The sequence below is a fragment of the Ascidiella aspersa genome, chromosome 2 (genome assembly GCF_963924565.1).
Source record: "Ascidiella aspersa chromosome 2, kaAscAspe10.2, whole genome shotgun sequence".
Lineage (NCBI taxonomy): Eukaryota > Metazoa > Chordata > Ascidiacea > Phlebobranchia > Ascidiidae > Ascidiella > Ascidiella aspersa.
In genome coordinates this window covers 9,350,576-9,368,950 of record NC_139448.1, presented here as the reverse complement: position 1 = coordinate 9,368,950, position 18,375 = coordinate 9,350,576, and the positions used below count along the sequence as shown (strand labels likewise).

The window sequence follows — 18,375 nt, the reverse complement described above, 5'->3', positions numbered from 1 at the left end:
GATTGGCTTTTGACGACTTTAAATGTAGGACATAGATCACCAGCAAGGTTACGAATGTGAGTGCAACGTAAAAGTTAGTGTGCAGCCAAATGTAATCCAAAATCATACCGACACAGACGACAGAATATGCTGAAAGGCTATTTGTTTTAGAACCTATCAATGCAGAAGAATTAAGAACGTTGCGTGGTTAATGGTCGTCATACATTTCTTTAACTAACACAAACCTTTCTATGAAGGTAAACTCAACCATCTCTAGCAGCAATTTACAAACATCGTTTCAAATTTCGTAAAACTCTTATACAACTTCAGTACCATGCTTCGGGCTACCTGAATGAGTGAATGGTCGTCGGGCTATATTAATAAGATTTTCGTAAAAATAAAAACGATCTTTTGAAGCGTCAATACGGTAAAAAGCGCTCTGTTGAATTAAATCGATTTGCAGCAACAAACGTGCATAGTTACTACTAACGCCAGTCTTGTGTGTGCGCTAATCATTATCATAAACGTTCACGCACGTCTGTCACGCGGAAGTGTACGAGGGATAGTTGTGCACTAGCTACAGCATCATGTTTCTTGCTTTCTCTGTTAAAAGCTACAGTATCTGTTGCAGACAGAAAGGGCACAGAAATTTCGAAGTCTACATTTGCACACAAGATAGCATTTACACTTTTTTAGTCTGTTTCTTCGAAAATATATTAACTACTGTAGGCGTTACACACCGTCGCTATTGCTGGAAATGAGAGACAGCTATATAATTTACATAATTTCGTCTGTTCTAAGCTTTGCTCACGCAGTAACTTGCTGTCTTTTTTAAACGTATTGTGAATTTCATACAGATAAAACTACAACATTGTCAACTATAGGCTATAACTACATCTTTATTCAGAATTGCTATCAAACCTCATTGGCTACCTAACCAATTTACAAATGCGCGAATGTGCTATGCAAGTCGTGATACTCTCACTTTTCGACGCATGACTGTGAAAACGTGATGCTTGGCGACGCATAGCTTGGTCGAATCAAGTCTCTTTATGGCTATAATGCTAACTGTGTTATTATGAAATTGCATGCTTCCGGAACTGAGCCTTGTCAGGCTTTAGGGGAGCATATTTTTTGTTAGTAGCCTAATATCTTGGTGTGGTCATGTCATTTTGAAAGCTTGGTCTTCTAGAACATGCATTTTGCAAAATAGTATTTTTTTTGTTCAAATTGAATATAGCAAAAAAATAAGTTTAAAAGTGGAGTTTTTTTGTGAGTAGCAAGCATCTTTTTGTTTCTAGAAAGTGTTTGGCGCAAATATCTGTTCTGTTTACTTTTCATACCTATCAAATTCGTTGACATTGGATTCTATTTGGTCTTTGGTGAGCGGTTTATTGGCTAGATTCACATAATGTACATTTTGCGATTTCCTTAACTTTTCTAAGAAACGGTGATAACAAAAATGATTAGACCTGATCCTGTCGCCGAAAAGTCAGTTGCCTTGACTTAGGTATCAAGCCGTCACATAACAATATATTTGTGTTAAAAATATCAGCAACAAAGGCAAAATTAAAAAATCACTTGGGTGTTTTTCAGTATGTCCTTGGGCGACCATTCATTTTTTTAAAGGAAAGTGTTGAAAGACTTATTGTAGCCCTATTTGAATTGTGAAAATATTCATCCGTCGCTTAGATAGTTCTTTAACCCAGGTGTTTTTGATTGGAATAACATTATTTTGCTGACATGTCCTGAACGAGTACGCTTAATAATATACGGTCAGTAAAATTACCGTTAGTAGACTGAATCAGTTTTTTTGTGTATGTGTTGGGTGTTTGACTAAAAATTCATTTAGTATCACACTTGATTACGAATAAGTTCCATAGTTTTATCCGTATTTTTTTCTGTAACTTGGTCTGAGAAAGTGACTTAAGCCGCCAGGAAAGTCTAATCAGCTCCCAAAACAATGCTGAATACCCTTTAACTAATCTAAAAGACAAACATATCGTCAACAATCTAAACTTGACATAAGGAGGACTAACTGAACCTAATTAAAAGAAACAATTGTGTTGCAAAAAAAATAATATAACAAATTGTATTACAATAATAAATCGTACAGACAAAAGACGTTTCAATTGTCAGCATATGTTTTATCAATAAACCAGTTGTTTTCTGAAGATACAGTCATCGCTCCTTGAACAAGATTGGGACTTTTTTGGGGTAGTACACAACACCGAGTTCACCCTCTAGAAGTGGTTGTTTGACGCCTGGACCAGCGAAAACTTTAAATCTTTGCAAAATGGCCACGGTAAATACAAACACTTCTGTGATTGCCAGCTGCTTTCCCAAGCAGTTCCGTTGTCCCACCGAAAACGGTATAACCTTGTTTGATTTTATGAACCTCCCGTTTTCATCCAAGTGCCGCTCCGGGTTAAAAACTTGAGGATTTGTCCAAATAGCTGTATCTTGATGTACTTTCGAAATATTTGCAATCACCTGAAAAAAGTTGTCCTTGTTAACTTTTTTGACAGTTCGACTGAAGTGAATGAGAAATTTCCTCAGACAAGTCGCACAGTTTAAAAGTATCGTGTGACCGAGATACAATATCAATGTGTGGTCCACATGCTTCATGTTAAAGCAATTTAGTCCTCAAAATGAATTATTCATTTTCTACCTAAATTATGTTGAAATTGACAGTGACTATAGCCGCATTCGACGGGATTCGTTCCAGACTTTAAAATATTCAAAGTCTAACGGCTACCCTAAAAGTTCGTTGAAAGGGCCCGACTACGTTTTGGTAGGTCTAAAATATAAAGTTACTGATTAATCAAACCTGGGTATCTTTAGGTATTTTGTATCCCATCAATTGTACATCGTCAGTTGTTCGACGAGGTACACCTAGTGGAACGGCTGCTTTGCATCGAAACACTTCTTCTATTACTGCTTTTGTGTAGTGAAGTTCAACCTTGTTGCTTATACTGCCATCCCTTCCTTCAGAAAAAATTCCAGTTTAGTCTGTTTCTTAAATCTGAAAATCTCAAAATGCTTTTTAGACTCTGTCATAATAATTATACTAACCGATAACTTGGTCAATTTCTCTGTGTACTTTCTCTTGGATTTCTGGATATGTAATTAGATGAAAAAGAATCCAACGAACAGATGTGGTGCTGGTTTCAACTCCTGCAGCCAAAAAGTCTTTTAAAAGGTGGATCAAATGGTCCACCTTAATAAAAGGAACATGATTCTTGCACACTGTGCTATTTCCACTATTAACAAGATCTTAAAAATACCCTATAAAAACAAGGCTGTATTGTCTAATAAATTGTTTTTTTTTAATGAAACGATTATGTTAAGATTTAGTGAAGCTTACATCAAAGCCGAACTTTTGCTTTTTGATGTTTTCTAAGTAAACATCAATTAAATCCCGATGGTTGTTCGCGTCATATACTTTTTGGTGATCGTTGATAATTGAAATCATAACATCTACAAAAAATATATTTTCAGGTGAAAAATATTGATTTGTGGACTACTTAATATAGTACAAATGAATTCAATCAACTTATTTCTAACGAAACGTGCAAGCACCTTTTACCAACTTTATATTTTCCAGAATATCTTTAAAATCTTTTGAAAGGAATGGAAGTTGACGTGTCCAAGGAAACAACATGAACAACAACATTGTAATTCTGTGCCTTTCGAACCTAATCAAATGGGATTTATTACTTTGACAAACTTACCTCTAGGATATTAATGTTATAGTTAAGTGGTTTTTCAGGAAATTTGCACACTTTTAGATATAAGCATCAACTTTCTTTATTTTGCCTCAAATAAAGCTTCTTTTATGAAGTAATGATCTATTTAGTCACATGTGCCATTTCGATGAGTCCCGGATTTTAGTCTGCAGCTTATATTCCTCTAATATACGTAAGAAAAATCAAATGGATATTCACAAACCAACTTATAGGGGCGTCATTTCGCTCATCGACTCACAATACTTAGTGGGAAAATACTCTACCGTATGCTATACTACCTTTACAATTTACATTTTGCTGTCGTAGGAGTTTTAAAATTCGTTTCTGCGCATGCGCACTACGGACGCTTTAGAGTCCCGATCGAACTTACCCATTGACAGAGTTTAGAAAGACTTTCTCCAGATCTTTGTAAGACGACCCCTCGATCGTTTCTCCGGCCATTATTCTGAATAAAACATTTCCAATCGAGAAACCCAGAGGCCCCTGTTTAAAATAAACGGAAATGTTAACTGTTCGGCAAACCTGAGATGTTTTTCAGCTAACCTCTAATATGAATGCTGTTTCCTCTCTCTCCTTGATGAGTTCACATAAAAGTTTTGCTTCTGTTTGTATTGCCTTCTCAATGCTAACACCTAGCAGATCGGAACTAAAAAAGACATTAAGTCCTGGATGAGGCGAAAAAGCGCTTTGTTTTATCCTACCTGCCATAAAATTCTCCAAATTGTTACAATTTTATTTTAGTAGGCCTACGTTCAAGTTTTTCACTACCCTTAAAATTTCAGTCATACATTACATGTACGGGATTTAAAATCTGTTAATGGAGAGCCCTCAAGACCTTAAAAATGATTTAGGTTCTATTCTACTCCATAAGACCCGGGTGTCAATGGCAACGGTTGAGAAACACTCCTTAAATTTGTAAGACGATATATCGTCATAGCATGACCATGATAAAATGAAACCCGCGACAATACAGGGTTTGTAAAAATTACCTATATTCAGGTTTTGTTTTTGTATTTAACAGTACGAAACAATTGTCTTTAACTACAGATTGTTTTATGTTTTCATATATGCGTTATTCGGTATGAGTGTTAAGAGGTTTAACTACAACATCTGTCGTCTAGCCATAATGCTCGAAAGTGTTTGTTTTGTTCTTGAATTTCAAAGCATTAACAAGATTTTTTCGGTATCTATCTTTGTTGGTTTGACAGTGCATGAGTTTCTGAAAAACATTTCCCTACTTTAAAATGAAAGGTTTAAACTGTTTGTCTTAGTTGTGCTTGTGTCACGCGATTATGATTTAATCAGGGTCTCCTATTTGCGTATAGGCATACCTATGCCGCAATTTGATTCTCCAAATATCTTTCGAAAAGGGCAAAAGGACTACACAATTCGTCTTGAGTCTTACCTTTGTTTTATCGAACAACTATTTGCGTTATGTTGTCACGAACCAAACTACTTACAGAATGGTGCAGTAGGTCAAGTACCCAGGTGTCATTTTCATGAGTCCCACAATAAGGATAAAATTAGGGCTTAGAGGTTTCAGAACCCAGTTTTGTAATCAAGTCAAGTCAAAAAAGTCAAGTCATTTGTTATATGGCTCCAATCCAAGTCAAGCCTTTTCAAAAAAAAAAGTCAAGTCATTATTAGAGCGAGTCAGTTTTAAGTCAAATCATTGATGTAATCATAAAACAACTCGATTATATCAGCAATAATTCAACCAAAAAACATCAATACAAAATATTTAGCAATCTAATCCCTTTTCCTGCAATACTTGATATAACTCGCTCAATATAGAGTAAAATGCTAAATGAAAACCCCTAATTTCAACCCAAGTCATTTGACCCAATAATTTAAGTCATTACAACACTGGCAGAAATTTACTTTGCAAGTCGCTATCTCGTTCGAGATTATTTAAGCGACGTTTTGTTTGATTGTGAGACAGTCCTCATTCAAACCGTCTCTATGAAGGGAAACTGATGAAACAATCTGTTTGTAAACCAACTGGTGCTAGCCTTAAACATTATACAAAATATAATAGAAATATATTGGATCCTACCTTCCGAGAACTTTATGACCGAATTTCCTGTAAATACTCCATTTATTGAAATCTTTGCAATAAATAATTCCTGAATCCCCAGTAACTACCTTTAGGTATGAGTTTGTAATCCTTCCGTTAAATTTCGGTGCTTGTTTGATGAAAGCCTATACGTCATACAAAGAAACACTCACAAACTCACATTGAAAATGCTATGATTAAATTTGTTGCAATAAAACTAAATCCACAGCATCTAACCGTATTTGTCCTATATTAATTCTTTTACAGTGACATCATTTTGGTGTGGGCTACATTCGCAGAAACATCTTGCGATTTTGTTTAATAACTATCACAATAGAAACTCCACAATAAAAGGAAAAAAACATGATTTTTTTTGGAAAAGACAATATCCTACCTGTTCTACAGCCTCATAGGTACTTAAAATGACCGTCGGTTGTACGCCCAATTTAAGGTACATCACTGGGCCGTATTTATCTGCCCATTTCCCGAAAGTAAGGTCGGCCCTGCTTCCTACAAAGGGAACACTGCCAAGAAATGGAACCCCGAATGGCCCAGGCGGAAGATTGGCTTTTGACGACTTTAAATGTAGGACATAGATCACCAGCAAGGTTACGACGAATGTGAGTGCAACGTAAAAGTTGGTGTGCAGCCAAATGTAATCGAAAATCATGTTGCGTTTTCAGAACCTTCTAGTGTACTGGAATTAGGAACGTTGTGTGGTTAGTATGACCGTCATACACTTCTTAAACTAACACAGATAACAAAAATTTTCCTTATGGCAAACCTTGCTATCAGTAGCACTAACTTATAAGTATCGTTTTCGATTTTTTTTTTAAACTCCTATAGTAGGCTACAGTACCATGCCTCGATTGCCTCGGGCTACCCGAGTGGTCGACCGACTATATTATTCAGATTTTCTCAACTTTAAAAACGATATTTTCAAACGTCAGTACGGTGACAGCGTTCTGTCAAATAGGCGAGGTAAATATTTATACAGCAACAAATGTACATCGTTAATTGCCAACGTCATTCATGTTGTGTGTGCGCTACTAATTATTACAAACGTTCACGCACGACTATCACGCGGAAGTGCACGAGGGTTAGTTGTGCACAAGCTGCAGCTTCATTCATGTTTCTTGCTTTCTAAGTTAAAAGCTACAGTATCTGTTGCAGACAAATTGGTACAGAATCGCCGACATTTGCGCACAAAATGCCTTTTGCACTTTTTTGACTGTTTTCGTCGATGATACGGTAACTACTGTCGCTACACCCCGCTGCCATTTCTGATAGTGTGAGACAGCTATTTAATTTACAAAGTTTCGTCTGTTTTAAAGTTTGCCCAGGCAGTATCTTGATCAAACTGTGTTTCTAAGTAGATCCATAATGTGACTTTAAAACCCCAGCATTATAAACCATAGGCTATACCTCCATTATTATTGTTTTTTAAAGATAATTGCTATCAAACCTCACTGGGTACGTTTAACTGAACTAACTCACAAAAGCGAGAATGTGCTATGCAAGTCGTGATGCTCTTTAATCTAGCAGCGAGACGTTTTTCGACGCATGACTGTTAAAGCGTGATGCTTAGAAGGCGCATAGCTTGGTCGAATCAAGTCTCTATGGCTATAATGCTAACTGTGTTATGAATTGCATGCTTCCGGAACTGAGCCTAGTCAGATTTTAGGAAAGCATATTTTGTTATTAGGTTAATATTGTAATGTGGCGATGTCGTTATGAAAGCTTGGTATTCTACAACATACTTTTGCGATATAGTATTTCAGTTCTGACAGTCTTTCCTGATAATAATAAATGTTAAAATTGAATATAACAAACAAATTTTTAATACTAAAGAAGTTGTGCGAACCACGTACTTGTCAGTTATTTCCGCACCGTTGAAATAATTAGTATTCTACGCATTTATTGGAGTATTAACAACATTTATTTCTCTAGAAGTGATTGTTTGCCACTAATATGTGATCTATTCACTGCGTAAATTTATCAAACCGTTTGACAATCGAATCAGTTAATTGACTAGATATCAGCTGGCTTGAGTTTGGCGCCGTTTAATAACACAACCTAGCCGGGTTTGTTATTGAAATCATCCAATTTCTTTCATACTGCATTATGGAGGCTGACGGAAAAATTACAATGCAAACGAAGTTATACGTTTGAAGATTTTATCTCCTCATTTTGGTTAATTAAAGGCTACGGATAGTAATTTTACGCAAAATTTATCGGCCAGAACGACCGTTCATTTTTTAAAGAAAAGTGTCAGAGAGACATTATTGTAGCCCTATTTTAATTGTTATAAAAAATGTTCGTTGCTTGGCTTATATTTGTTTACCCCAAAGGTTTTGATTGGAATAAACTAATTTTGCTGACATCTCCTGAACGAGTTCGTTTAATAATATGCGGTCCGTAAAACAGACATTAATAGACTGAATTATTTTTTTGTGTGTGTGTACTCGGATGTTTGACTATAAAACGAATTAATATCACACTTGGTTGCAAATGAGTCCCAGGGTTTTATCCGTATTGACCTGTAATTTTGTCTAAAGAATGCCTAAAGCATAAAATTGCATAAAAGTGCAATTAGGTTTTCCTATAAAAACTGATTTTTTTTAACTAATTTAAAATACAAACACAAGGTCAACCTGCTAACCATATAAATTTGACATAAACAGGATTAACTAAACGCAATTAGATGAACAACAACTGTGGTGCAAAAAACTAATATAACAAATTGTATTGCAATAATAACGCGCACATTCAGAAGACGTTTTAATTGTCAGTATATGTTTTATCAATAAACCAGATGTTTTCCCAAGATACAGTCAGCGCTCTTTAAACAAGATTGGGACTTTTTTGGGGTAGTAAACAACACCAAGTTCACCCTCTAGAAGTGGTTGTTTGACGCCTGGACCAGCGAAAACTTTAAATCTTTGCAAAATGGCCACGGTAAATACAAACACTTCTGTGATTGCCAGCTGCTTTCCCAAACAGTTCCGTTGTCCCACCGAAAACGGTATAACCTTGTTTGATTTTCTGAACCTGCCGTTTTCATCCAAGTGCCGCTCCGGGTTAAAAACTTGAGGATTTGTCCAAATAGCTGTATCGTGATGTACTTTTGAAATATTTGCAATCACCTGAAAACAGTTGTTCTCGTTAAGTTTTTAAAAATACTACCGGCAACAGTTATACTGAAGAGAATGAGAATGTCCTCAAGATAAGTTATAAATATTAAACAATTTCTTTTTGAACCCTAAATTAACCGTATTAAAGTCAGACTTTCAGAATGTTAAGGGCGCACAGTTTAAAAGTATCTTGTGACCGAGATACAATATCACTGTGTGGTACACATGCTACATGTTAAGAATTTATTCCTGAAAATGAATTATTCATTTTTAGCCTAAATTATGTTGAAATTGACATTGAAAATAGCCGCATTCGACGGGATTCGGTCCAGACTTTAAAATAATCAAAGTCTAACGGCGATCCCACCCGACTATGTTTTGGTAAGCCTAACAGATAAAGTTACTGATTAATCAAACCTGGGTATCTTTAGGTATTTTGTATCCCATCAATTGTACATCGTCAGTTGTTCGACGAGGTACACCTAGTGGAACGGCTGCTTTGCATCGAAACACTTCTTCTATTACTGCTTTTGTGTAGTGAAGTTCAACTCTGTTGCTTATACAACCATCCCTTCCTAATTCAGAAAACTCCAGTTTAATCTGTTTCTTGACGTAACGCAATCTTAAAATGCTTTTCAGACTCTGTCATATTAGGTTACTAACCGATAACTTGGTCAATTTCTCTGTGTACTTTCTCTTGGACTTCGGGGTATGTAATTAAATGAAAAAGAATCCAACGAACAGATGTGGTGCTGGTTTCAGATCCTGCAGCCAAAAAGTCTTTTAGAACGTAGATTAAATGGTCCACCTTAATAAAAGGAACATTATTCTTACACAGTGTGCTATTTGCAAACAGAATCTAAAAATACAATAAAAAATAAGGTTATTTTGTTTAAAAAATTGTTTTCTAATGAAAGAACAGTGCTGTAAACAAGTCATTTTGAAATGATTGTGTCCCAGACAAGTCATTTGTAAAAAAATCTTCAGTCCAAGTCAAGTCGTTTTGAATAATAACGAGTCAACTCCTTGTCATTAAATTTAAACGTTCAACAATTTAATTTGTAAACTTGGCCAATTGTTCGCAACAATTCAGCTAAAAAATAACACAAAATAAAACATCGAGCCAACAAATTGTTTTATTTGGAAAAATTATGATGATAAGGCTCAACTCAATTTTATAAAAATAAGTCCAAATAACTAAAGTCCAGTAATTTTACCCAACACACTTAAGTACATCATTTTACCCAACAGTCATCACAACACTGTGAAACAATTGTGTTGAGATTTGTTGAAGCTTACATCAAAGCCGAACTCTTGCCTCTTGATTTTCTCTAAGTAAAGATCAATTAAATCTCGATGGTTGTTCGCGTCATACACTTTCTGGTGATCGTTGATGATTGAAATCATCACCTCTACAAAAGAACATTTTCAAGAAAAAAAATTGATTTGTTGGCCACTCACTGTAGTATATTACTAATAAGCTCAATCAAATTATTTTTGATCAAATTTGCAAGTATACTACCTCCCAACAACTTTAGTTCTCCCAGAATAATTTTAAAATCTTTTGAAAGGAAGGGAAGCTGGCGCGTCCAAGGAAACAGCATGAACAACATTAATGTAATTCTGTGATTTTCGAACCTAAACAAATAAAATTTTGTCATTATTTGTGACAAACTAACCTCTAAGATCAAACCGTATTTTAAGTCAGAATGTTATAATTAATTGTGTTTTCATGCAATTTACACACATATAAATATAACGTCAAATTCCTTGTTTTACCCACTTTTAAATAAAGCCAAATATTCAAATCTAAATCATTATCAACTAATTATTATCTATTTTTATCAAGGCTGCGGAGGCGTATAAAAACAACCCGAGTTCGACTCCGATCAAGTGTGCGATTTCGTCGAGTCCCGGGTCCGGCGTTACACCCTGGATTGCACTCATTTACGTAACAAACTAAAGGATGATATTAAGCAATCCACTCATATTGGTGTTATATAACTGATCTACCCAAAATACTTGGTGGAAAAATATTCCACCATAAGCTATTCCACCTTTACCAATGGCAGTTTTTAGCGTTATCAGTTTTGTTCGTTACTGCGAGATTTGTTACTACGCATGCCGACGACGGACTCGGGTTGTCTTACTCGAGTCCGGCTCCGCAGCCCTGCTTTTAACCGCTTACCCATTGATAGTGTTGCAAAATACTTTTTCCAAATCTTTGTAAGACGACCCCTCAATTGTTTCTCCGGCCATTATTCGGAATAAAACATTGCCAATCGAGAAACTCAGAGGCCCCTGTGTTAAATAAAAAAGAAATGTTAACTGTTCGGCAAACTTAAGATGTTTTTCAGCTAACCTCCAATATGAATGCTGTTTCCTCTTTGGCTTTAATGAGTTCACATAAAAGTTTTGCTTCTGTTTGTATTGCTTTCTCAATGCTGCCACCTAGCAGCTCGGAACTGAAAAACACATTAAATCCTAGATGAGGTGAAAATACCATCTTTTGTTTTATCCAGTCTGTTATATACATTCTCAAAACTGTTAAATTTAAATTGTAGTAGGCCTATGTCGAAGTTTTTACAACACTTTCAATACAATTTTACTCATACACATTAATAAATTTTGTTAAGGCAAAACCCGCAAGGATTAAAAAATATTTTTTTAGCTTAGGTCCAGGGTGAGAACAGTTGAAAAAACTGCTCTAGTTTAGTAGACGATCTCTCATCATAGGATGACCATAAAATAACAAGGTTCGTAAAATTTGCACATATTCAGGGATTTTTTTTCTGCGAGTATTTAACAGTACGAAATAATTGGATTAGACCGGATATCTAAAATCTATAGAACATTTTTATGTTTATCAATACCAACTTCTGAGTGGAATTCGTTCAACAACAACCTCTATAGAGTAGACATTATGCTCTAAAGTTTATGTTTTTTTTTGTTTTTGAATCTCATAGCATTAACATGATTTTGGCAGATTATATCTTTGTTAGTTTAAGAGGGCGCATGCGTATTTAAAAAACATTGCCCAATTTTGGAACGAAACCTTTGAATTGTTTGTCTAAGATATGTAACGTAATGATGATGTAATCAAGTTCTATGTAAGGCCTACCATACGTCCTCTTTTAGGAGGATTTGTCCTCTTTTTACAAGAAAAGTGAATGGTCCTCCGAGGACGCTCAAAAATGCGCAGAAGTCCTCTCTTCTCGCATTTGGAGTTATAATTGCTTATACTTTTAACAAGACTTTGTATTTATTTCCAAAAAAATACTGTAGCCATAAAACATGCTGAATTGCTGGTGTAAAAAAGGTTATCCAATAAATTGCCCTACCTTTCTGATGGTTGATGCAAACATTGCGCCAGAAAAATTGCAACAGAACCTCGCATGTAAAAAGGCCCATTAATGAAGCAAAGGTGTGAAATTTGTAGGCTTAGCCTACTATCAGTGTCACTGTATGTTCAGTAATATTTCCAGCAATCCAGAACCCAAGAAATTTTAGTGAACTGTTATAGATCGCGCAATTTTACTTTAGCATTATGGCTCATAAGCAAATGTTGAATGCATTTTTTCTTTGATGCAGCCACAATGGTACAAACAAAAGAGACAGCCTATTAGTTGAATGAGTTTCAAGCATCTTGACCGTTGTAAATAATTTCAATGATATTTCGTGTAAACAATTTCACGATCTCGTTAAAAATGATCATTCCCTATTGGCAAAATTAAGAGAACCGCAAAGCATCCATGAGCTGAATCTAAAAAATAGATTTGATTTGTTGTTTCTGTCTGTTTTTGTAACTTTTGCCTGCAACTACCAAGAAAATGTAAAACATCATCAATTCAATCGTAACAATTCAACTTTCGTTTTACTTGTCGGCAAAAAAATGTGCTCTTTTTGGGTGCTGAAAATATGGCAGCCCAATGTGCCTATAATTTTGTCATAATTTCTGTTTGATTCTCCAAACATTATTATCTTTCGGAAAGAGCAAGTGGACCAAACAATTCGCCTTGAATCTCACCTTAGTTGCTAGCGAACAACTATTTGCAATGGTGCAGTAGGTCAAGTAGGCCTACACAGAGGCCATTTCATTAGTCTCGCAAATAGGCCAAAATCGGGGATTAAAGGTTGCAGAAGCTTACTTTCATGTTGCAACGTTTGCAAATCGAAATTTTCGGTCGAGATTTTCTAAATGACGTTTTGTTCATTGGTGAGACCATTCGCATTCCACCCGTCTCTATAAAGGGACACTGATATAATAATCTGTTTGTAAGCAACTGGTAGCCCCGAACATTGTGAAGCGAACTGCTAGCCTTAAACATTATGCAAAATAGAAATATATTGATCCATACCTTCCAAGAACTTTATGACCGAATTTCCTGTAAATATTCCATTTGTTTAAATCATTGCAAAAAATAATTCCCGAATCCTCAGTAATTGCCTTGGTGTATGCGTTGGTAACCCTTCCGTTAAATTTTGGTGCTTGTTTGATGAACGCCTACGTCATACAAAGAAAACATTCACATTCAAAATGCTACGATTAAATTTTGTTGCAAAAAAAAATAAATCCTGAGTTACAAACCGTATTCGTTCTATTTATATTAATTTATTTACAATCACATAATTTTGGTTTATGGTACACTCGCAGTACATACTGAAATATTTTTTAAAACTACCACGCACTTAAAACTTCGCCGAAGACTATATTATCTTAAACAAGATAGAGATTAAAACGCTATGATTAAAATTTGTTGCGATAAAATAAATCCACAGAATCAAACTGTATTCGTCCTATTTATGTTAATTTATTTACAGTGAAATTATTTTGGTGTGGGCTACATTCGCAGAAAAATCTTGCAATTTTGTGTAATAACTACCACAATAAAAACTCCACAATAAAAGAAAAAAAATGATTTTTTTGGAAAGACAATATCCTACCTGTTCTACAGCCTCATAGGTACTTAAAATGACCGTTGGTTGCGTGCCCAATTTAAGGTACATCACTGGGCCGTATTTATCTGCCCATTTCCCGAAAGTCAGGTCGGCCCTGCTTCCTACAAAGGGAACACTGCCAAGAAATGGCACTCCCCGTGGCCCAGGCGGAAGATTGGCTCTTGATGACTTCAAATGTAGGACATAGATCACCAACAAGGTAGCGATGAAGATGAGAGCGACTTTAACGTCGACGTGCAGCCAAATGTAATCAAAAGCCATTTTGTCAGATTTGCTACAAAGTTACGATTTTTTTAACCTATAAATGACTGAAACTGCAAACGCCGTCAACATTTTTCTTTGCAACCAGTTATTCGACAAAGCATGCAACGTGTTCAGCGAAACCAACAAAGCGGCGTTTTAACTAGAATAATGCGTTTCCGCATGACTTCCGCTTAAAAAAATGCAGTTATGTTCTACATAGGAATTTTAATCCTTGCAATATTGTACGCAACAAGTCCGGCGTTAAAATAATAAAGTTACTCCAACGGGTCTATCGTTTCCCACTGACAACTGGAAAATAAACAATGAAACTATAGTTAAAGTGGAGTAAATTGAGATGTTGGGATAAAACTAGGGTTTAATCAATGAACATAACAAAAAATATACAGAAAATTGCATATACAGAACTATAAGGCGTATGTATACTTATTACAGATTCCACTTTTATTTTCTATGTATTTGCTATAATACAGCTTAATTCTACAATACCCTGTAACTCGTATATTTAATTATACATAATGTTGTTTGCTGCTAAAACCGTATATGTTTAAGGGGGTCTCAGAGTGCATAAAAATACGTCACACGGATAAAATTTAGCTGTTTTCTTCCTTTCTTATAGCAATCATCTTTCACCTCTACACAGTGTTGTATTGACTTAAAAGCAATAAGTCGCTCTTTTCAAATGACTTGTTTAGACATTAGTCGTCTCGGTAAAGTGACTTGACTTAAATTAAATATTTAGAAAAATCAATTGACTTGGACTTAAAGTCAAATTACTTCGGTTAAAATTAAATGTTCATTTAAAATTGTATTATAAATTTGAGCTATTTATCTCATTTATTTCTTTTATTCTTTTATGTTATTTTAGAGTTAAGATAGGCCTATTGCTCATAATTGGACGAGTTTACCTATTTTATCAATTTATTGTTTTATTTTTATATCAGTGTTTAGATTTGGAGGTGACTTGCTGTAATAATGACTTGACTTGGACTTCAGTCACTTGGGTAACTTATGACTTGTACTTTGTCTTGACTTGTTATTTTTATTTCTTTTGAAAGACTTGACTGATACTTAGGTCATTGTAAAACGACATGTTTACAATACTGCCTCAACATACAGAAACTGAAGACTATAGATAATGTAACATAATAACTATATAAAGAAAACACGTGTTTCGTTTTGCGGCTCCTAAATACTAAACGTTCGCCCTGGTTCTGACGCATCTTCGTGCATTCTAACAGGCGCAAAAAATCACCCGTTCACCTGGCTGCAAGCGACCTGTCGTTAAGCTGCGCGACTGGCAACGCCAATCTAGCACAGTTTAAATCTCTCAATTGGTTTTTCCCTTGAAGACGCCCCGCGGGCGTGTGTCTGCTCAAAATCAGCCAATCAGAACCGAAAGGGTTGATTGGTTAAAGTTTGTTATCAGATTTGTGTTCACCTAATCGTGAAAATAGCACCAAAACAAGTTTGTGAAAAAAATAACATAGTGCTTTGCCGACTAAAATCCCGTTATTTCTATTATATTTCGTTTCAACTTTTCTTAAGTTGTGTTGAGTTTACCTATACTTAACCCCCTTCGTATTATACCATGCTTTTAGTTAACATATTAAAAAACGAGTCTTCTATTTAGATTCACGCAATCCCATTGTGTTACTGACACATTTACTTACCACCGTACTATCGGACCCTATACGCGTACTAGCTTTAGGTTGATTGATTGATAAATCGTGTCGGATTAATTTTAAGAATTTGTCTTCCGGTTAAAAGCATGTTTTACACAGCTCAGATTGAATATAGGCCTAAAAACTGACTAAGTAGCATGTTTATAAAAAAAATTGTGTTATTCGCCGCAAGTGTCCTAAATTAAGGCATATTAATTTGTGACAAAAATAGAAATTATAAAACATATATTTATAATCTTTGCATATTGTTTTAAAAGATTGGTTTATCGCAGGCAAAACTTTCATACACTACCTCTGCTATGAAACACCGACTAAAAGACCCAGTAATTTTAATAGATATGATGTTACAAGTTTCGTTCCTTCGTCTTACTTTAACCCAAAGGAAGCATGAAGCTCGAAATTTCCCCGTGTAATATATAACCCGAAGTAAATTGAATATCGGTAAAACATTTTAAATAATACTTGAAGCAATCTAACTCAGCCAGCAATCATACTTTTATTAAAATATTAGTATTCTTATTGATGAATTACCTCTAGGTTGGCGCAATTTAGCTGCATTTTTTATAAATTGTACTAAGGGTCGGAACCCCATCATGGAACTCTCGCCAATGACAACCAAACCTTCGCTCGATTCCTATTTATGTAAAAGTTTCATCTGTTTTGTGTTGTTAATTAAACAGCATTCGGCAATCAGTAACCTTTAGCCCGGTGGTTCCTTACTTTTTGTCGCGCACCAAGTGGCAGTTTACTGTCGCTGCGTTTCGCCTGTTAACAGAAGAAAAACTTCATTTGAATAACTTTTATCAAAGCTCAAAAAAAAAAAAGAAAAAAAAGCTCGCTACCAGCACTAGCCGAAGATTTTAGATGATTGTAGGCGATTTAAAGTGGAACTTGCCACAGCGAAAGGCGCAATATTACACTTGTGTTTTTTGTTTCTGTTAATTTTTTCTTTGTGCTTTAAACCCTCTTAAATAAAGTCCTACCAGCGGTCCAAGTCATTTCATACAAGAAAAACCAATAAAATAAGAGTCAATATTTACACAACAAACACAAAACAACGTAAACACCAAGCTAATTGTTTATCTCAGAAGAAGAGGTAGATAACAAAATTTACAAAGAATATCAAAAAATACAAATGAGATAAAAATTATTTCAATAAAAAAGTGGGCCTAAGTAGTAATTGCGTGAACAACTTGTAAGAGTCGAATAAAAGTCATTTGTGCAATCCGGCCATTTTCTCTTATAGCCAACCCTCCTTGTCCACAGGTTTTATTCGGCTGAATCATGTGGCTCTCCCAACAGTACTGTAACTGTTTGCCCTGCCTAGTAATGTTATTTGACCGACTGCATGTGACACAGTTTGTCGGGTCGGGAAGTGGAAAACAACTTTCAAAGCAACCTATAATTATAAAACTTTGTTTATAATATTCTCTTCTATATATCTTAAAGTTATGTCGCTTAAAACTTGTATCTTTTATTCTATTTAAGAAGGGCTTTCCTCTTACTTTTTCGCAATGCTGTGTGCAAGCCCATAAAAAACATAAACGGAAAACCTAAAAAAGAAAACAGCGGGTAGAAAGCCATCGCTGAATCCACTTGATAAGTGTTCATGTAAACGGTCAACTGCGTTATCCGGTAACCCGTTACAATTTCTTGCATACAAAATCGCTTAAAATACATGGATGAAAAATTATATCAAAGAGTCTAGTGTAAAAATGAACCCTGTAACGGCTTTATTAATAAGGTGGCTCTGTTATCAGGCCAAGCGGCGTTTTTAAACACTTTAATTCCGGTTGGGTAATCGACGTAACTGGACAAGTCAAGCTCGTTGCAAATGATCCAGCCAGTCTTCAACAAAATCTTTGTCATCCTGTGCGAAACGCAAGAACCAACCAAGCACTCGCACTCGTTCCTGGTCGCAACCTTACCGCTCTGCGTCACCATTTTGGGACCCACCACCGAACCTCGGTAATCCGGATCGACAGCGAGCATATTGGACGCCATGTAGCGCTCAGGACGAAATTTCTCTCGAAAGGCTCCTTCCAAGCGATCCCGGAACCTGAGATACATCAGGATGTTTTTGGAAACCTTGTGCTGCTTCATCTCGAGAAAACTTTGCTCGATCGAGGTTCTCTTGTCGGAATGGTCTCGCAGGGAATTCAGCATCACGCCAACCCGAGCACCCGTGTTCAAATCGAAGCAGCTAACGCCGAGCCCGGGGTTTCTTTCTACAGTGGCTTCCAGTCTGTACTTGTAGAAGTCGCGGAGGTCGGACTTGGCAAAGCCGGTGAGTTTGTGCAAGTTTTCGCGCCCCAAGTAATGCTTCTCCAGGAACCTCCACACCTCGGCGAGGTCGCTTTTCCATATTGGACGGATCACGAACCTTCCGGTTGTACGCAGCTTGTTCATTTTTGTACTGTTTTACACGTTGTTTAAACAGTTCAATGGCCTGTGAAAGTCTCAAAATTATAAACCCTTTATATATATAAAAGCCATATAGGCTGGTGATTCTCAATATAACGGCACCTGCAATATAACGGGACTTCTTTCTT

The 18,375-nt window shown here is 35.8% G+C and overlaps 2 protein-coding genes across 2 annotated transcripts; both read right to left on the bottom strand.

Moving 5' to 3' along the window:
• Positions 1–2,160: 2,160 nt before the first annotated feature.
• Positions 2,161–6,454, bottom strand: LOC146163478 (cytochrome P450 2U1-like). Its single transcript, XM_083380515.1, has 9 exons — positions 6,179–6,454; positions 5,785–5,930; positions 4,272–4,374; positions 4,099–4,211; positions 3,562–3,677; positions 3,347–3,459; positions 3,055–3,199; positions 2,810–2,967; positions 2,161–2,472 (listed from the first exon to the last, which is right to left on the bottom strand). Exons 1-9 carry the CDS (start codon positions 6,452–6,454, stop codon positions 2,161–2,163), a joined length of 1,482 nt encoding a protein of 493 aa, XP_083236641.1.
• Positions 6,455–8,618: 2,164 nt separating this feature from the next.
• Positions 8,619–13,925, bottom strand: LOC146163477 (cytochrome P450 2U1-like). Its single transcript, XM_083380514.1, has 9 exons — positions 13,863–13,925; positions 13,277–13,422; positions 11,281–11,383; positions 11,107–11,219; positions 10,441–10,556; positions 10,218–10,330; positions 9,582–9,726; positions 9,336–9,493; positions 8,619–8,930 (listed from the first exon to the last, which is right to left on the bottom strand). The coding sequence occupies exons 1-9, from the start codon at positions 13,923–13,925 to the stop codon at positions 8,619–8,621; spliced, it is 1,269 nt and encodes a 422-aa protein (XP_083236640.1).
• Positions 13,926–18,375: the final 4,450 nt, after the last annotated feature.